At 46.4% G+C, this 20,693-nt stretch overlaps 1 protein-coding gene across 1 annotated transcript; it reads left to right on the top strand.

Moving 5' to 3' along the window:
- The first annotated feature begins 4 nt into the window (after nucleotides 1–4).
- On the top strand, nucleotides 5–19,113 carry TRIP13 (thyroid hormone receptor interactor 13). Its single transcript, XM_066360802.1, has 13 exons — nucleotides 5–266; nucleotides 1,079–1,244; nucleotides 2,863–2,992; nucleotides 4,098–4,153; nucleotides 4,942–5,032; nucleotides 6,359–6,431; nucleotides 10,869–10,932; nucleotides 11,675–11,761; nucleotides 12,027–12,133; nucleotides 15,089–15,242; nucleotides 16,308–16,420; nucleotides 17,675–17,744; nucleotides 18,167–19,113. The coding sequence occupies exons 1-13, from the start codon at nucleotides 175–177 to the stop codon at nucleotides 18,260–18,262; spliced, it is 1,299 nt and encodes a 432-aa protein (XP_066216899.1). The 5' UTR covers nucleotides 5–174; the 3' UTR covers nucleotides 18,263–19,113.
- The last annotated feature ends 1,580 nt before the right edge of the window (nucleotides 19,114–20,693 follow it).

The following is a 20,693-nucleotide window of genomic DNA, read 5'->3' as shown; positions in this document are numbered from 1 at the left end:
ATGGCGCGCTGCGCGCGGCAGATTCAAAGTGCAGGCGGGGCCCGGGAGGCCAGCGAGGCCAGTGGTTCCGGTGCCGGCTGTGGAGGACTTGGAGGTGGTGGCGGTGCTGGGCGTCAGGCGGCGGCCAGGTTCGGGCCAGGCACCCGCTGCTGCTGGCGGCGGGGCGGCGGCGCCATGGACCAGGCCGTGGGCGACCTGAAGCAGGCGCTGCCCTGCGTGGCCGAGACGGCGACCGTCCATGTGGAGGTGCACCAGCGGAGCGACAGGTGAGTCGGGCCGATCCGCGGGATAGTACCCGGGACAGTTCAGTGGATTCGTCCTGGGGGTGGCCCTTAACGCTGACACTCGGTCCGGACGGCGGCCAGAGCCCATTGCGCCGGACCCACTGGTCCTGACCCACATGGCCCGAACCTGAATGGAACCCACGCGGAGCTCAGCCGGGTGCAGCCCAGGAAAGCTGTAAGCTGGGACAGGCCGAATACTCAAGAGCTCGGTTCTAGGTGAAATGTAGATGTTGCCACTGGAACCAGAATGTCTCAGGTGCTTTCGTGTAAAGAGGCACGCCTTACTGATCCACATTTGGTGTGATCTCAGAATCAGTCAGCGTGGCGGTCAGGTGGCAAGGTGGGCTGAGTGGAGCCTTGAACGGCGAGCTGGAAGTGTTAGGTTTTCTCATGTGAATGCCCGGCTTTGGGCACTTGTTAAAGTGCGGACTCCTGACCTGACCCCACAGCTGTGGGGTTTCCTTCTTTCACTAATAGAAATAGCCAACATTTCTTGGGTGCTCACTGTGCGCCAGGCATCGTCCTGAACACTTTGTATGTATTGATAATCTTCAGAGAAGCCCAGTCAGTGTACTGAGAATCAACAGCTCTTGCTCCTGCCCCTTTATCTGGTGGAGGGCTGAGGCTCCCCCGTCAGGGAGTGGCTCTAGGTTTGATTCCCATGCAGGCCCACTTTCTCCTGTACTGTTAACTATTGCACTCTTTTCTGTGTGCCCTGATTTTTTCTTTAATAATGTTAAAATCTTGTTTTTTAACCCAGTACTGATCTACATGGTTTTTTTTTTGTCTGTCAGCACGGCAAAAAAAGAAGATATAAAGCCGAGTGTTAGAAAGCTACTTAACAGACATAATATTGTGTTTGGTGATTACACGTGGACTGAATTTGATGAACCTTTTCTGACCAGAAATGTGGAGTCTGTGTCTATTGTTGACACAGAATTAAAGGTTAAAGACCCACAGGTAAGTTACTAATTCCCAGTGCCAAGAAACAGTTAACCCTTTAGCTGAATAGAAAGTTCATGCTGTACATGTGTGCTTGCTGCTTTGAGAGTGTATGTCCATCAGAAACTGGTTTGCTTTGCTTACCTGTTTGTTTGATGATCAAACAAGTACTGGCTGCCTGGCAGGAGCCAGGTGCTGGGAGTAGTCGTGGTCCCAGTTTCAGCATGCTGTTAGTACAGTCAGGGAGAGGTTGGAAACCAGGAATTAGCATGCAGCACCTTAGAATAGGGACTGCGCTGATGAGGCCTGTGTGCCTTCTCTCTCTTTCAACAAAATTTATGGAGTGCTCAGCATGTGTTAGGATCATAGGACGTGTTGGGACAACAGAGATGAGGAAATGGGTTTGCCTTGAAGTTCTTCATCTAAACCAGCATAAGGACAATCTCACCCACTGTCTTACAGAGTTCATGTGTGAGAGCTAAGAGGAGCTTTGTGTGACAGTGTGGATGCATTAGGGCAGTTTTCTCACCACTGTAAAAATAGCCCGAAGTGCCTGACCAGGCGGTGGCGCAGTGGATAGAGGGTCGGACTAGGATGCTGAAGACCAGGTTTGAGACCCCGAGGTTGCCAGCTTGAGTGCAAGCTCATCTAGTTTGAGCAAGGCTCACCAACTTGAGCCCAAGGTCGCTGGCTCCAGCAAGGGGTCACTCGGTCTGCTGTACCCACCCCACCCCCCACCCCCCGTCAAGGCACATATGAGAAATCAATCAATGAACAACTAAGGAACTGCAACGAAGAATTGATGTTTCTCATCTCTCCCTTCCTATCTGTCTATCCCTATCTGTTCCTCTCTCTCTGACTCTCTCTGCCACCAAAAAAAAAAAAAAGCCCAAAGTGTCTGTCTCTGGAAGACGCATCACTGGATACCTGGACAGTTTCTGTCTTATAAAGTTACAACTTGGGAAATAAAATAACGCTTTGTGGTGGACCTCCTCATTCTTATATATTTGGACCGTTTGTGGCATTGATGGAGTTTTATCCACACTGAGATCTGATGTCAATGTGCTCTATTTTGGCCTGAGTGGAATTGGGGAGCTTTCCAGAACTGTTGTGGAGGGACAGTTAGCACAGCCTACCTGGAGGACATGAATTCTAACTGCTAATTATTTTAACGTTCTCATCTTTGACTGCAGATTCATCTCAAGGCATTTATCTTAATAGATAATTATGTAGTTTTGTAGAGAACATGGACAAATATTATTGTTTATGATAGCTGACAATTTGAAATATTTTAACTGTCCATCAGAGATTGGTTAAACATCTGACTCATTCACACCAAATATGATATAATAAAAAAGAATGAGATTTGTATTTACTGGCATAAAATATCTCCAAGCTCTAGTAAGTGGGAAAGACACAGTTAGAAAACTGATAATCAGTTTTGAGTCAAAAATATGTGGACATGTTATAGACTAACATTTATAAGGTTAGATATAGGGGACTTTGACATTCTTCATTCTTATGCTGCACCTTTAATCTTTATTTTTTTACTTTAACCCTAAAAATGAACTTCAGAATTAAAAAGCAAGTGATTTTCCATTTTTATAGATGGATTTGGTTTTCTTTTTCATCACAGCCCATCGATTTGAGTGCGTGCACTATTGCACTTCACATCTTCCACCTGAATGAAGATGGCCCCACCAGTGAAAATTTGGAAGAAGAGACAGAAAACATAATTGCAGCAAATCACTGGGTTCTGCCTGCAGGTACGGGTGATAGTAACAGTAGGTGGAATGTGCTGAGTCCATGAGGTCAGAGCGTGACACACACCTAAGACTTGCCAAGTCAGTTAACCAAAGAGCTATTGCTCATTTGTTTTGTAGAATTTTAGGGCATTTTATCTCTTACAAAATGGAAGGTAGATCACAAAAGGGGAAAGTAGAGAGTTCCTTTGGACTGGTTCCTCAAAGATGGTGTTCATTGAGAATGTGACCATACTCTTCTTTCCTGACAAGTTGGTCAGTCCTACTGGACCACTCCTTCCTACCAACTCAATGCTTACTCGTGGACTTGCCAGTGTTTTCTTGCAGGCAGAATCCTAGGGTTAACTCAGCCGTCAGGTTTTATGCCTGATGTCCTAATGGCTAGACTCGATCTGCTGGTCTGCCTTGCCCAAGTGTTGGCTTATAGGCAGAGTAGTGGATTCAGGGTCTGTGCTGTATAAAGCACAGGTCCACAAAAGACGACTACGTAACATGACAAAATGTAACTTACCCAGTTAATTATCTGTCAGAAGTCCTACGTAACTGGCATTTGTTTTACATGTTTTATTTTAAGAAAAAAAAATTTTTGTTGTATTTTTCTGAAGTTGGAAACGAGGAGGCAGACAGACTCCCGCATGCGCCCGACCGGGACCCACCTGGCACGCCCACCAGGGGGCGATGCTTTGCCCATCTGGGGCGTCGCTCTGTTGCAACCAGAGCCACTCGAGTGCCTGGGGCAGAGGCCACAGAGCCATCCCCAGCGCCCGGGCCATCTTTTGCTCCAATGGAGCCTCGGCTGCGGGAGGGGAAGAGAGAGACAGAGAGGAAGGAGGGGGGGGGGGGCGGCTAGAGAAGCAGGTGGGCCCCTCTCCTGTGTGCTCTGGCTGGGAATCTAACCCGGGACTCCTGCACGCCAGGCCGATGCTCTACCACTGAGCCAACTGGCCAGAGCCTTTTAAGAAAAATTTTTAAAATTTACCTTCTCTGTAATCAGAATCTTAGCCTACCATGTGTGGAGTAGGGAGAGCATCGGTAGCTCAGGGCAGATCTAACTAATAGATGTAATGGTTGCTTTCCTAAGTTAATTTTTTGTTTTACTTTGTCACAGTTGAATTCCATGGGCTGTGGGACAGCCTGGTGTATGATGTGGAAGTCAAATCTCACGTGAGTTGAACTTTTTTCCCAAAGGCTCTGTTGTTTGAAGTGGAGTCATTATTGTGGTGCTCTTTAGCACCTCAAAGCTCATTGACTCAAATGGGTTTCTGGGAGCTTCTGTCTGCCAGCAGCAGTGATCTGGACGTCTCTCCTCTAGGCTTGCTCCCAAGTGGAGTTGATCTCTGGGGGCATCTCCTGAGGGGGAGGAGGGAGACTGCAAATGTGAGACAGCTTCTGTGAGGTTTCACTCTTAGGAACTCACAGGGGCTGTGGGACAGTGCCACAGGGCAGACCGAGCACGTGGGCAGGATTGAGTAAGTACCGGTGCATCCAAACCCCCTTCAAGAGGAAGAGTCCTTCTGCATGCCGTGGGGGACACTAGAAGTCTGTATCCCATCTCCCCAGGCTACTCTGGGCAGCCACAGCAAGATGAGGGAGTCCTGGCCGATGTTGTTATTTAGTAAGTGTGCCATGTGCTTGCTTCCTGTTGTGTCAGCCCCAAGGAAGGAGCTTACTCCTACTTGACTAGTCCCTTAGTTATTTTGTGTGATCGATGCATTCTAAATAACAGTACCTTTGTGCTTATCCTTTGTGTTTGTTATAGTAATAGTCAGAACTTATTCTTTTCTATATTGTTACCTTCTAAAATGAAGCTTGTGGTGCATCTAGGAAATGTTTAGTGGTGGCAGTTGCTGGAAAGCTGCCTTGCTCCTGTTCCTCATGCTCATGTAGGAGCATATATAGTGGGAACCTTTGCCTGTTGGCTCCTTTATCTTATTTTTCCTTTTTTCACTCAGCTCCTTGATTATGTGATGACAGCATTACTGTTTTCAGACAGGAATGTCAACAGCAATCTCATCACCTGGAACCGGGTGGTGCTGCTTCACGGTAAAGCATGCGGGGTTGCCTTTGACAAGATAGATTGTGGGATGCCAGGCTTCACTCGCACCGTTATCTTTCTGCGAGGAGTTCCTGTAGTTTTGTTCTAGTGGAGTCAGAGTTGTCCTAGAACGTTTCTTCTCTGTGAAGCTGATGCAGCTCACATTACTCTGGGCATTTGTTACTTGACCCTTCATTTGGCAGCCACCCAATTACTGCCTTGTGACTTTTTTACATTATTATTAAACTTTTCAATTAACTCTTATTTCCCCAGTTGATCATAAACTCCTTGGAAAAGGAATTTCTCATATTTCTTTGTAGCATTCTTAGAGCTTTACATTGTGAGTAGTAAACTGCAAAACCATACTCTGCAGAAATGCTGTCTCGTTCTTAGAGGAACATGGTGGGTATTTTTCTTAACACTAGGTGGAAAGAAATCTAGTATACTCAAGTTTCAGTGAGGTAGGAGCTCAGGGTAATAGCCTTTTTATTTCAGTTAAGATTGTATGCTTGTATACACTTTTAAAATGTGTCATTTAAGTAGATACCTCAGGATATTGTTCTGATAGCAGAATCAGAGTAGGCAGTCATCAATAGGTATTTCAATTATTTTTCATGTAGAACTTGTTAGATATTTTCTCTTTTATTGAAAGTGCTTGCAGAAAATCAAGAGTTGAATATGTCAGCATTTTCTATTAGATGCATTTGTTCTACATTGGTCACCTTAGAACTTCCACAAGGCATGCTAGGTAACACATAGAGAAAGAAGGTGTGCAGTCGGGGTCCTTGCCTTCACCCTCTGGTTTGTTGTGGGGTGTAGGCCACATAGAATTAGCCGTAGGGAAAGATGGTGCTGCTGTGAGCTGCAGACACAGCAAGCTTCAGTGCCTAAGAGTCCTGATGATTAGTAAGAAAGGTGTGTTTGACCTTTAAAGGTGCCTTATTAAGTGAATTTCCTAGAGGACCTGAGGGGGACAAGGAGGGTGTCAGTGAAGACATAGACCAGGAAGTGCAGTGCTCACTCAGAGAGCTGAGTGGGCCCCTGGGTCCAGAAGTAGGGCTTGTGTCAGAGGTGGTGGGAGCTAAGAACAGAAACACAAGGTAAATTCAAATTCAGAAGAAAGAGGGGAAAACTTTTAAAGTGTACTGATAATATTTTATGGCACTTATGCTGCTAGAAGATTTGTGAGTTAACAAGCAGTTCTTGTAATAACATTCATAGTATTGAACTCTCTGCTCCTTATTTTGTATTTTGTGGAAAATGCAACTGCTGTTGTTTTAAGAAATTTGTTACAGCACTGGCTTAAATATGTCTTTGCTTAAATTTTGTTATAGGTCCTCCAGGAACTGGAAAAACATCCCTGTGTAGAGCTCTGGCCCAGAAATTGACCATTCGACTTTCAAGCAGGTAACTTTGGTAAAATAGAGGAGAGTATGTACCAGGAATGGGATCCCCTGCTTTTCCTTTATAATAGTGGAAGCTATCTTTATTGTTTAATAACTTTACATGAATCCTAGGTTCCTCTCTTAGTTGTAAATTAATTTACATCTCTTAGATGTAAATTAATTCCTCTATAGTTCTATACTGAACATAGTCTTGAGTTATGATTTCCATCTTTTTAAATTTATGGAGTCTTGCTTAATAACCAACATGTGGTCTGTCCTGCTGACTGTCTGTGTGCACCTCAGAGAGCATGTTTGTGCCCTTGTTGGGTGGATTGTTTTGTAGGTGTCAGCTCAGGGTCATTGATGTCCCTGATTGTCTGGTCTGCTGTTTTATCACTTACTGAAAAGGAATGGCCAAGCCTTTAATGGTGGATTTATCTGTTTCTCCTTGAGTTTTGTCTGTTTTGTGGTTTATGGTTTCATCACATTTGGAAAATAGTTGGCCATTATTTTCTCAACTGATTTCCCTGCTCTCCCACATCCCAGCCCACCATCCCTTTTCTGGGAGCCTATTTATCTGAATGTCAGACTACATGGTACTGTCTCATAGACAGACCACTAATACACTTTCTTGTTTATTCAGGTTTAAAAATTTTTCTATCCATGTTTTATTTTGGACAGTTTTCTGCAGTATCTAATTTGCATTTAATTCCACTCAGTGAAATTTTCATTGCTGATAGAGAATTGTTTTTCCTCTTGAGTTCTGTTTGGTTCTTTTCATACTTTCCACTTTCTATGTTCTATTAAAATCCTTGAACAAGTGTGTAATAGCTGTTTTAATGTTCTTGTTGACTAAATCCATAATCATCATTTCTGAGTCTTCCTATCAACTGGTTTCTCTTCTGGTTACAGGTCACATTTCATACTCTTGGCATATCAGGTAATTTTTGTTTGAATGCAGACACTGATTCAAAGTACCTAAGTTCTCTAAAAACTGTTGGGTCTTGTTCTGGTACGCATTTCAGTTACTCATGATTTGTTGTGATCCTTTTGAGGTTTATTTTTAAGCTTTGTTAGAAAGGGGCCTAGGTTTAGTCTAGTTTTAATTCTTCCTCTACTTCTGGGGTTTCAGTTGAACACCTTGAATGAGTAACAAGTACAGTATTCTCTGCTTTGGCTGTTGAGAACTTGAACACACCCAGTCTGTGTGAATCCCGGGAACTGTTTAGCTCACAGATCTGGAGAGCCTCATGGATTTTCCTTTTCATAGATGTCCAAATGTTCAAAAAGACTTAACGGGACCTCAGGATGATTTCTGGTGCTTTGCTCCTGAAAATCTCCCTCCTCTCCAGACCTCTGTTCTACAGAGTCTTGCTGCCTCAGGCTCTTTGAACTGTGACCTCTTTTTTCTCAATTCAGCACAGTGGCTGTGCTCTTCTTGGGTCTTCTCCAGATGCTCCAGCAGAGAGCCTGGCAATTATAGTGTTTACCTTATTTCCCATCTCTCGGGTCACGGTCCTCCGGTGCCTGTTGTACATTGCACTTCACAGATGCTGTTTTTTTTTAATTCTGTCTGGTTTTCTAATTGATTAAGGCAGAAAGTAAATCTGGTACCTGTTATTGCTGTTTGGCTTTAGAAAAGGGAATCCTTTGAGATATACTTTTTATTTTTCAACAGAGACAGAGAGAGGGACAAACAGGACAGACAGATAGGAAGGGAGAGAGATGAGAAGCATCAAGTCTTTGTTGCGGCGCCTTTAGTTGTTCATTGACTGCTTCCTCATATGTGCCTTGACCAGGGGGCTATAGCAGACCGAGTGACCCCTTGCTCAAGCCAGCAACCTTGGGCTTTAAGGCAGTGATCTTTGGGCTCAAGCCAGCGACCATGGGGTCATGTCTATGATCTCACGCTCAAACCAGCGACCTCACACTTAAGCTGGTGAGCCTACACTCAAGCCAGCAACCTTGGGGTTTCGAACTTGGGTTCTCTACATCCCAGTCGGATGCTCTATCCACTGTGCCATTGCCTGGTCAAGCATATGAGATATACTTTTAAATATCTACTTTCTTTTCATAATGTCTTCTAAGTATTTTTGTGTAGGGAAATTTATTTCAACCCTTTATTTTATGGTTAGCTACTTGGCTTTTGTGTTGAAGTATTGAAATGTACCTGTGTTTTAAAGATCTCTAGGGGTATTTTACCAAAACACCAGAGAGTGAAGATGTTATTACTAGAAATACAAGTTTTCCCAGTACAGTCATGCATAATATAGCTATGTTTCAGTCAATGATGGACTACATATATGATGGTGGTCCCATAAGACTATAATGGAGCTGAAAAATTCCTATTACCTAGTGACACTGTAGTCATTATAACGTCAGAGCACCACACATTACTCGTGTGTTTGTGATTGTGCTGGTCTTAATAAACCTACTATGCTGCCAGTCACATAAAAGGAGAGCACATACAATTACGTGCATTACATAATACTTGATAATGATGATAAACGATGATGTTACTGCTTTACGTATTTACTGTACTTTTTGTTATTTTAAAGTATACTTTTTCTACTTACAAAAAAGTTTGCTGTAAAACTGTGTGTGCCCTGTTATGCTGGCTTCTTATGCATGTTTACTGTGTCTTTTGTTGCATCATTTTCTCTTGTGCTAGATGTAATCTCGTGTTGTTTTACGCAGTAACAAGTTGTACAGGCCGGTAGCCCAGGGGCAGCAGGCTGTACCATAGAGTCCAGGTGTGCAGTGGGCTGTGCACCCAGGTCTGTGTGAGTGCCTCTGTGATGTTCTCATGACAAAATCGCCTGATCATGCATTTCTCAGAATGTATCCCCATTGTTAATCAACAGACTATTTAAAGATCTGGAAATAATGTGTTTATGTCTTATAAACCATAAAAAGAAGGCTTAGCAGGCCTTTGTTGCTCACTTAATCAAAATGCTTTATTATTAACTTTAATACTCAAGCCAGTCTTTATTTTGTTATGTTGTCTCTTTCTCTTTTCCTTTTTTTGTGAACAGAATTAGTAAATGGTCTTTCTCTCTCTCTCTCTCTCTCTCTCTCTCTCTCTCTCTCTTTTTAAGTGAGAGGAGGGGAGATAGACTCCTGCATGTGCCCTGACTGGGATCCACCCAGCAATTCCCGTCTAGGGCCAATGCTCGAATCAACTGAGCTATTTTTAGCACCTGAGGCTGCTTGGACCAACCAAGCTATCCTCAGTGCTTGGGGCTATGCTCAAACCAATTGAGCCACTGGCTGTGGGAGGAGAAGAGAAAGAGAAGGGGTAGCGGGAGGGAGAGAGAAGCAGATGATTGCTTCTCTTGTGTTCCCTGACTGGGAATCAAACCCAGGACATCCATATGTTGGGTTGACACTATCCACTGAGCCAACCAGCCAGGGCTTTTTTTCCTCTTTTTTTTTTTCTGTGACAGAGTCAGACAGAGGGACAGATAGGGACAGACAGACAGGAACGGAGAGAGATAAGAAGCATCAATTCTTTGTTGCGGCACCTTAGTTCATTGTTTTCTCATACGTGCCTTACCGGGGGCTACAGCAGACCGAGTGACTCCTTGCTCGAGCTAGAGACCTTGAGCTCAAGCTGGTGAGCCTTGCTCAAACCAGGTGAGCCTGTGCTCAAGCTGGCGACCTCAGGTCTCGAACCTGAGTCCTCCGCATTTCAGTCCAGCGCTCTATCCACTGTGCCACTGCCTGGTTAGGCGGCCTTTTTCTCTTTTATAAATGGAAAGTCAGTGATACTTTCTGAAAACAATTCTTTTCCTTCTGTGGACTTTTGATATGAAAGAAACTGGAGAGAACCTGGGAGTGAGCTTCTGTCCTGCCGTAGCCTGGTTTCCTGTGTGATTCCAGGCAAAAAGTGCGTCCAGGCCTCAGCCACCTCCCAGTGACTAGGGTGTTAGTGCTGGGTGTCATTCCGTCAGTGTGTTAGGTTCACTTTTTGCCATCTGAGCGTACAGGCTCCTAGGGTTTGTGCTAGAAAACAAATGGTCACATTCTTTAAGGTTTTGTGAAGGAGGAAAAAATATTCAGCTCCAGTCAAAACTTCTGATGCTTGTTCAGATTTGTTTGCTGTATTAGTAGCAGTAGTACCTTTTAAGCATAAATATAAATTATAAGTAGATTAAAAATGAGAGTGATTTTACTCTTGTTTTAATTCCAATGAAGATATTATTCAGTTTGAAAAACTTAATTTGTTTCATTCAACCAGGACTGTTGGTTGCATTCTGCTAGATTTTTTATACTTATTTAGTTTGCAGCTTGCTAGGGGCCTGGATTCTTTGGCAGTCATTATAATGACTGAAGCTGGTACTTCTCACCATGCTGGGCAGCTAAGAGATGCTGCATTTAAGGAGCAAAAGTGCTGCCACTGGGGATGCCAGAGGGCTGATTTGTAAAGTAATTGTCTAACTCTTCCTTGTCATCCTAGGTACCGGTATGGCCAATTAATTGAAATAAACAGCCACAGCCTCTTTTCTAAGTGGTTTTCAGAAGTAAGTATTAATATTAACTCTAATTCTCTGGATTGCCAACCATGTAGTGGAGAAGGTGTCATATATATTAGGCAGATGTTTTTTGTGTGGCTGACTTTGTGGTCAGAGGAAACTCCCAGAGCTAAGCAGTATCTTGGAAATAGTCTGAGACCCAAGAGGCTGGGCACATCCAGTCCTTCCAGTGGGTGGGACAGGACATTTAACATAGTCTGAGGAGCGAGGACATCCAGAGTTCTAACTTGGACTGTACCCTGCACCTAAGGATGCCCTCAGGGCTCTGAACCTTATTCCACCATCTATGAACTGAGGGGCTCAGACAAGGTGACAGCACAAGTATACCTCACCTCTGAAGTACCTGCCCTGGCAGCCCTGTCATTAAGCCCTTTTGGTGGATGGGAGTGGGGACAGGGAGTGTCTATAAGGGGTGCGCCTTTGCATGTTAGCACCCGTGATTCATCTTAATCCCAGATGTGAGGACAGCTGGGAAGGGGAATAGGAGGAAAGCAGACAGGTGAGCTGTGGCCCTGGACGGGAGTCAGTATGGGCCCAAGTTCAGTGTTATGGCACAAAATACAGGGAGAGAGGGCCTTTGGGTTGACCTCCGCCCTGCAGACCTGGCTTCTCTGGTTTAGGAAGTTCTCTGAGGGCCGTCAGGAATGGGCCAGAGCACTTGGGGTCAGAACGATGCCAGGGAGATGTGTGTGCACCAGGCAGCATGATGAGTGCAGTGTTTTGGTTCCAGAGTGGCAAGCTAGTAACTAAGATGTTCCAGAAGATCCAGGATCTAATTGACGACAAAGACGCTCTGGTGTTCGTGCTGATTGATGAGGTAGGCATGTATGGGCATTAAACCTGTGATGGAGGAAATTCAAGATTGACTGCCTCTTACTGTTACCAGGGTACAACCAACCCCTTGCTCAGTTTAGCCTCCATCAGGCAGTCACTGTCTCCTGCAGTCCTGTCCTTTGCATCCCACATGTTGAGCTCCTGGCACACCTGGGTACCTGTACACTCATTCATATGTCGTTCACTCGGTTGACGTGTTCTGTGGCTGCCAGGTTTGTAATTTTTGATCCATTGCTTGATCCTCATAGGTGGAAAGCCTCACAGCTGCCCGCAATGCCTGCAGGGCAGGCACCGAGCCTTCGGATGCCATTCGTGTGGTCAATTCTGTCTTGACCCAGATTGATCAAATTAAAAGGTAATAAAGTCCTGTACCACTTAATGATGGGAATATATTCTGAGAAATACATTGTTAGGTGATTTTGTTGTGGTTTGAACATCGTAGAGGCACTTGCACAAGCCCAGATGGCATAGCCCACTGCATATCCAGCTTGTATGGTACAGCCTATTGCTCTTCAGCTACAAGGCTGTACAGCATGGCATTGTACTGAATACATATGGTGTTTGTGTGTCTGAACATACCTAAACAGGAAAATTGCAGCAAGAATACGGTATAGAAGAGAAAGTCTATGTGTACACACATGTTGTGGGGGCGGGGGAGGGTTCTGGAGGGAAGCACTGAGGAGACTAGATGTCAGGAGGAAGGAAGAAAAGAAGAGAAGAAAGAGAAAACAGAATGAAAGAGAGTCCCAGAGAGGTAAAGCCTGAGACAAGAAATAGTAAAAGGAGAAACGCAAAGAAAGTGAGTTTGTGTGTGTGTGTGTGTGTGTGTGTGTGTGCGCGCGCGCGCGCGCGCTCCTGGGCTCCCCTCCTCTCTCCCTCACTAGCCCTGGGGCCCTATCCATGGCAGGTGCAGAGCGGGAAGACAGCATGCTGAATTTTCTCATCTGTTTGCCTCCCAGAGCTAGCAGTAAATTCAGCATTATAGTCGGGTCTACATTTTTTTTTTAAGTATTGCAAATAATACCTTTTGCTTCTAATCCATTGTAATCTTATGGGACCACCATCCTATGTGCAGTTCGGTGTTGACTGAAACATTGTTCTGTGGTGGCTGTCTGTAAAGGCTCTGACACCCAGTAACCTTATGTGAGAAGTCACAGAGAAGATGTGTGAGGATCACACACCTCTGGACCCTACTTCAGCTCTCCTAACTAAAAATGCTCTGGCATTGACTATTTGCTCTTTTTCTACCTTTAAGGCAACATTTTTAAGAAATTCAGCACTTTTTACTTTCTTAAAGTATTAAAAATGTAAGACAGAACTTGGGCGTGGTGAACACTCACATCCTGCAGAGAGACATAAAGTGAAGAGTGGTCACTGCTGTGTCCATGCATCAGTTCCAGCACAGCTGGGTGTGTCGTGTCAGGGTTGGTGCCTGGCAGGGGGAGCATCCCTTGCTCGTCCTTTGTAGGCCAGGTTTCATGTCTCCAGAGGCTAGCCTTGCAGATCTGGGGCTAGTGCTCACTGTACCCAAAGTTGATCCAACTTTAAAGAGGGAATCCCACTCACCTGACTCACGAGGTAATATCCAGACCAGAACCCCAGCTGTTTACAGAAAGAACTTCAGTGTTGTCATCTCCTCCGCCCCACGCCCTGTCAGCCAGAGTCCTTATGTTTATTCTCTGGCATCTCTTCCAGGGTCCTAGGGCTCCAAAGCGACATTCTGAATGTGGAGTGACAGGAAACTAAATTATGCTAAGGAATATTTTACCCCAGCCTTCACCATTGTTATACAATAGAGAGTATCTCTAGCTTCCTGGTGATGCAGCTGTCTGTTGGGGTCAGCTACAGACGTCTCTTACTTCTGGCCCTTCTAAAACTGTACAGGCAAGCTTTGTGGAAAAGTATAGCCCCTCCTTGTTGCTACTTCCACCCCTCCCTGAGTTGCTTCTCAGTCTGGTTTTTGCCCTTGCCCTGCCCCTACCCCACCCTTGCCCCTTATTTGCCCAAGTGCTCAGTTTCCTCCTCCTGGAAATTTGCAGGGCATTTGACTCCCCTGTCTCCACTCTTGACTACCTGAGTTTCTGCTGCCGGAGTTCCTCTTACATCTCTTCGTGGGGTCCCTGCATAGCCTGTTCATAGCCTTCTGTCCTCTAGCATCACTCAGGGTTTGGTGGGCATGTCCCGGCCCCAGGTCTGTGTGTCCACCATGACCAGGCATCAGACAAACTCCCAAACTGCTCATTTGGCCCTGAAACTCCAGCTTCTGTGTTCCCATGACACTGATGGCCGTGCCATGCACCCACCGCTTAGGCCAGGAATGGGATCACCCTGACACTTCTGTCACTGGGGCACGAGGAGCCCACGCATGTGCCTCTGGTTTTGCTCTTGTCTTCCTTGCCTCATGTTTCTTCACACCCTGGTTCAGATTCCTCTCTGGGTGATCCTTGCCCGCCTACCTTGTGTGGCTTCGACCTTCGTGACAAAGCCCACCCTCTGCATTTTCAGCTACGTGCACCCTCTGCATCCCCACTGGGGTGTTGCACCGAGCAGCCTGCTCACCCAGCCTCTACACCAGTCCCTTCTGCCCAGGCTCCTGGAACTGCTGTGCTCCCATCCCTGCCCTTGTTTTGCTTGCAGAGGCTTGTGTGCCTGTTGCCAGAGTCCAGGTGAAGTTGATCTTCCTTCTTAGGTGCTTCCCCGGCCACACGGCTGCCTGGGCACCATCTGTCTGCTGACCATGGGCCCTGAGGGCAGCGCTGCCACAGCCCCTGTGCCTAAGCCCACCAGGCTGGGAAGTATGCTTCCCAGGGCATCTTGTGCCAGCTCTGTGCCAGCCCATGTCAGTGAGCAGAGCAACCGTGGCGGTTCTCTTGTGGAGTTTGAAAGCTAGAAGGGAAAGCAGCTGGTAAAGGGAGTAAATGGTGTATCGATGAGCAGTTGTGTGACTGTGTCCAGGCAGGCGGGGTGTGGGTGCTGGGGGTTCAGGAGATGGGGCGGTCGGGGATGCTCTACAGGGATTAGACCTTTACCACAATTTAAAGAAGAGAGGGAACAGCCAGGAGGGCTTTTCAGAAGGCAGAGAAGCACCAGGGCAAAGGCCCCTGGAAAACTGGCGTGGCACGCTGTGTTGTGGCCAGGATCTCAGAGTTGCTGGGCCTCGTGGACCAGTATTGGGACTGACAGTGTAGCTAGCTGAATGAGGCCTAAATGTCCAGAATCCTCAAGGCATCTCCTGACACTCCCTGTGTAGGGAGGGTATAACTGAGTCACAGAGGCACAGGCTAACTGGTACTTGCTCCTCTGCCTCCAGGCACTCCAATGTGGTGATTCTGACCACTTCCAACATCACGGAGAGGATTGACATGGCCTTTGTGGACAGGGCTGACATCAAGCAGTATATTGGGCCACCTTCTGCGGCAGCCATCTTCAAGATCTACCTCTCCTGTTTGGAAGAACTGATGAAGGTACTTCGGTTTTTTCCCCTCAACTAACCAGTAGATTCCTTACATTTTCTTAATTCCCTGACATAGCTTGAAATGGCTAGTTTCAGTATGCAGTAAATTGTCTTGACCCGGCATTAACCATTTAGATTGAAAACTTCAGTTGTATATGACAAGTTGTGCTAATCAAAATTACAGCCACTTAACTCAATACTGTTGCTCTTTTGGCACAAAACATCATCATGATTGTTTGATCTACCTGCAGGTGATGAGTGAGTGGGAGGGGTGTGGGCTATGGTCAGTATTGCTAAGTTCCGGTTCTCATGTCCTTTGCAAGTGACATGCTCAGTGAGCCTTGTTTTCTTCCCCTGAAAGAACAATAAAGGGCCTGGTTCACAGGGGGGTCATCTGACTAGAGGTCCTAGTTCACAGGGAATTATCTGACTGGAGTTCACAGGGAAGTCATCCTAACTAGAGGTTCACAACGTGTCATTGGCTACAGTGTTCATCCCTTTGGTCACATGTTCTAGTGATAGCAGTGACTACAGTAATGTTCAGTCAGTCTCTTATAATTCAGTCTAACAGGGACCTTATGTGTGCTCAGTATCAGAGCACTGAAGGGAGGGACATGGGCAGTAACCAAACTAGCCAACAAATGGGCATTTACATGGTGATCAAAGTAATGGCATCTTGTAATTGCTGGTGGGGTGGGATTTAATACCTCGCACACACCCATACACATACACACATCTCTGGATTGTGTCACATCCTTGAAACCGAATACCAGACTGGACTCCCATGTTGACACGTGGTGAAGACACATTTTGGCCAAAAGCATAGAAGAGGCTGGATCACTGCTGGTTTCTGAGATATGTTTTGTTGTTTGTATTCTTGACTTTGAAGAAGCAGGGGCAGGTGTGTTGTGGTATCTGCAAGGGAGAGTGGAACCAGCCTGTCTCCTGGTCAGCTGTGCATGTGAAATGACCTCGTTTGCACTTATATAAGATGTGATGTGGTTTGTGTGGGCTTTGTCAGTGCTGTCCTGTTGCTGACCATGTGGCTCCCGCCCCTGTCTTCCCATCTTCCCAGTGTCAGATCATATACCCTCGCCAGCAGCTGCTGACCCTTCGTGAGCTGGAGATGATTGGCTTCATTGAAAACAACGTGTCAAAGTTGAGCCTTCTTTTGAGTGAAATTTCAAGGTGAGAATGGACCTCATCTTTATAACCAAGAAAGTCTATTTGCTGTAGTAACGGGGAGTCATAATTGACTGTAGCTGTCTGGGAAAATGGTTTGGGGGTCAGAGGACAGGGAGTTGAATCCTGAGTCATCACACACAGGCTCGGGGAGATTCAAGAGCCCCCAATCCCTTTTGGGCCCTAGGTTTCTGGACCAGAAGATAAGGTCAGCTGCCCTTCTGATAGCTGAAAAAAGTGCTATGCTTATATCTGAAAAGATAGCTGTTCAGATTAAGGCTTTCTTGATGCATTTCTTAAACAATGTTTGTTAAAATTTTACATAATTGGCAAGGAAAAAATGGGAGCTTTTACTTAAATAAACAAAGTAAATAACTTCAGGGTCCTATGCTTGGTATTTTGGGAAATAAAGGAATGTGTGGTCCAGCTGCCCTGGCTGCTGAGAGAAATACCTAACACGTGAGCATTGAGAGTTGCTGGCACGTGTGCTTGTAACCAAGAAAAGTCCATTCACTGTAGTAACGGGGAGTCATAATTGACTGTAGCCATATGAGGTAGTGGTTTAGGGTCAGAGTACAGGGAGTTGAGTCCTGAGTCAACACACCGGCTGGGGGAGCTTTGAGAGCCCCCAATACCCTTAGGCCCCTAGTTCCTGAACCAGAGGATGGAGGTCCAGTACTGGTAGTACTTTCAAATGCTCAGGTGGTTTTGGGGATCAAGGGGAGGTGGGGAGGTAGGAAAGTGGAGCAGAGGCTCAAAGGACAGTTAGAATTCGGATAAACTGGAGAGAAATCTGGAAGGCTGTGGGCACTGGTTATAGGCCAAGTTGGGGAAGCTTCTGAGTTCTGACAAGAGAGTTTGTGCCTTTGAGGTCTTGAGGCACATGGAACATTTTGAATGAAGGGATAGAATAAACAGTATTTTTAAAAGATTATTGTTTTGGATTATCTGTTGAAGAGATTTAAACCATTTGAGATGGCACAGAGGGGAGCAGTCCGGGGACTTATGCAAAAGTTAGTAAAGATGTAACCTGCCACTGCGCAGGCACTGTGGTCCCTGAGCACAACGGTGCCATTAGGTGCCTCATCAGAGCAGCAAGAACCCTGCCCCACCTGGAGCAGCAACTGAGGACTAAGGGAAGCCAGCCAGCTAGAGGGCTTGTGGGACAGGGACCTTCAGAGACAGGGGTGGGCAAAGTAGTCCTGAAACGCACAACTGTTCTTGTGGAATTGACGTCCCCAAACTTGATTGCATTCACAGGAAAAGCGAGGGCCTCAGCGGCCGTGTCTTAAGAAAACTCCCTTTTCTGGCTCATGCTCTGTACATTCAGGTGAGTCTTCCACAGCTGGCCTCCCTCTGGGCACTCTTCTCACTCCTCCCACTTCACCCAGCAGGGCGTGGCCTTGCTGGGAGCCACACTTCATACCATTGAGATGCTTGCCTTATTGTATATTACTTTCTGAGGGGATGTGCTCCTGGGGCTGGAGGAGGCGCTCTCCCTGGTGCCTCAGTGGCAGGGCCCTCTCCAGCCCTGTGGGAGGAGGTGGCCATGCTATATGTCTCTGCTCGCCCACACACAAGCCTCCACAGATGTGCTCGTGCCCCTCAGGTCTGGGCTCAGTTCACACAGAACTGAGAGTTCCCCCTGGGGGAACTGGAGTTCCCCCTCTGCTGTCTGAGTCATGGATATAGGGTGGGTGCGCCAGTGGCCCCCAAGGGTGAGGGTCACCCCACCATTGCATATCCTTCCAGGCCCCTACTGTCACCATTGAGGGCTTCCTCCAGGCCCTGTCTCTGGCGGTGGACAAGCAGTTTGAAGAGAGAAAGAAACTTTCCTCTTGTGCTTGATCTGGGCTCCCCTGCCTGTGGTTTTCAAATCATGAATGCGACCAGTGGGGTCACTTCCCTAGAAATCTTCGTACAACGTGGCATGGACCAGCAGAGCCGAGCGCTGTGAAAAGAAGTATGCTGTATTTACCTGTTTTTAAATGCATGGTAGGAGGCACGTGGTCTGCTGGGTTTTTTTATGTTTTAAAGGGTAATACAAGTTCTGTTGTCTTTTTGTAAAGAACTGCCTAGATGTGTTTATTTCATCCTACTTGTGATCAATAGAACACAAAATACTGACATTTTGTTTAAAAATGACGATTAATATAGGTTAGGGAAACAAAAGAAACTACATCGCTGTCAGTAAGAATGTATACAGTATTAGCATTAAAAATGTACACATCCCTCACTCAAGGTAGAAGGCGGCGTTTGCTATCTGAAGTGAGCTTGTTTTATTTAGTGTAGACATTTCAAAGACTTTAATGAGTAAGGAAAACCTATTTCTGTGTTATAGAAATCAAGGAAAAAATTCTAGGGAAAGTGCTTTTAATAATAGTCAGACACGGTCCTCTTTGTGGGAAAGGTGCAGCCCTCGGCGTTCATTTGAAACGTGTCAAAAGGCCCTCAGAATCAGCGCAGGGAGCAGTGCAGCAGTATTTCTCCCATTCTGTTCAGAACATTATCACAGTTCAAATGAAAACTCACATTAACGGATGTGAGATAAATAATTGGTCAATAATTGATATATTCCACAGAGCATTATGTTTTGCCTTTATCTTATGCCAAAGTAAATTTTATATTACTGTTTTGTACACATTTTTAAAGAACATGTTACCTTTTGTTATATAACTTTTTAAGTATTAAAAGATTTTTTCCAGAATTTTCTCATTTTGTTTCTCTTATGACTCTCAACTGCTTTGAATATAACTTTAAAATTGTTCACATGATGATTTAACTTTTAGCCTGTTCTGTCTTTGAGAATCAAGGCAGAAGAGGCTGTGCCAGTTTTATGGGAACTGCACTCACAGCAACGGGGAGGGGTTGCTCCACAGCCAAGGCGTGTGGCACATGGAGGTTTTGTCTCTGTGCTATCTACCATCCTGGGCTTTAGCCAGATCCAGAACCAGACCCAGCGACTTCTGCCTTGGAGCTCTAGCCTGACTCGGTGGTTTCCTAAAGACCCTCCTATAGTGGAGGTGAAGGTGGAGTCCGTGGGCACCAGGGCAGAGGGGGTGGGATGCTCCATGACCTAGTACTGGGGCCGGAGAAGGTGGGGACCGTGAAACAACTTCATTTCACAGGTTTGCTCCTGAAGTACCCAATGTCCAGATGCTGAGTCGGGAGGCAGGGGCCTGGGGATAAGAGGGAAACCCCTGGGTGCTGAGGATGTAGAGATAGACATAGCAAGGGAGACAGCCAGGGGCAAGAGAGCTCAGAGAGAGCCTTAGAGCCCAGGCGCTGCTGGCTGAGGATGAGAGATGGGGGGGGGGATCCATCCACCAGACCGATCCTTTCCCAGAAAATGGGTTCTAGAGGTTCTGTGGGTGCGGCTGACGTGTCTGCCCATGGGCCACTAGAGGGCAACACCACTCTGTGGGATGGGTTGGAGGGAGTTCAAGGCTCACCAATGCCTCTGGATGGAAAGAGTGGTTAGCCAGACCATGTGTCCCTGTTCAGGCCTCATAGCCCCCTCTCCTCCCCACAAGTCATGTGTGTTCGTGTGTACATGTGTATCTACCTGTGAGTGTGTGTGTGTATACAGATACCTATCTACGTGTGCGTGTCTGCAGGGGAGGGGATGGAGCAGGGCCTGGGAACACAGGTGTTCTCAGCCCGTCATGTCTCAGGAGCTAGCTCACTGGACCTGAGTAAAGAGAAGGAGTATGGGCCATCCCCACACCCACCAGTCCTTCCAGAGGAGGCCCCTGCTTGAGATGGGAGGGACAAGGTATGAGGAAGTGGTTATACCTGGGCCCCCCCGAAATAGGACACTGTGCAGGCTATCATGGGCAATTCTAGGATGCAGTCAAAATCCCTGAGGTGTACATTGCTTGGCAAGGCAAAATGTTCCCACTGGCCCAGGACAAGGATGGGGAGGTTCTGCCCTGCCTATGAAAGGCAGGTTTGAGCCTGACCAGGCGGTGGCGTAGTGGATAGAACGTCAGACTGGGATGTGGAAGGACCCAGGTTTGAGACCCCGAGGTCGCCAGCTTGAGCGTGGGTTCATCTGGTTTGAGCAAAGCTCACCAGCTTGGACCCAAGGTTGCTGGCTGAAACAAGGGGTTACTTGGTCTGCTGAAGGCCCGTGGTCAAGGCACATATGAGAAAGCAATCACTGAACAACGCAGGTGTCACAATGAATAACTGATGATTGATGCTTCTATTCTCTCTCTGTTCCTGTCTGTCCCTATCTATCCCTCTCTCTGTCTCTGTAAAAAAAAAAAAAAAAAAA

The sequence above is a fragment of the Saccopteryx leptura genome, chromosome 1, assembly GCF_036850995.1.
Source record: "Saccopteryx leptura isolate mSacLep1 chromosome 1, mSacLep1_pri_phased_curated, whole genome shotgun sequence".
NCBI classification, from domain to species: Eukaryota; Metazoa; Chordata; class Mammalia; order Chiroptera; family Emballonuridae; genus Saccopteryx; species Saccopteryx leptura.
This window is presented reverse-complemented; position numbering and strand designations above follow the sequence as displayed.

Bases quoted from the DNA above. Each gene is read 5' to 3' on its own strand.
- TRIP13 (XM_066360802.1), top strand. From the start codon at position 175: ATGGACCAGGCCGTGGGCGACCTGAAGCAGGCGCTGCCCTGCGTGGCC. The intron at 267-1,078 runs GTGAGTCGGGCC...TTTGTCTGTCAG, and splicing joins GTGCACCAGCGGAGCGACAG to CACGGCAAAAAAAGAAGATA. The intron at 5,033-6,358 runs GTAAAGCATGCG...ATTTTGTTATAG, and splicing joins CCGGGTGGTGCTGCTTCACG to GTCCTCCAGGAACTGGAAAA.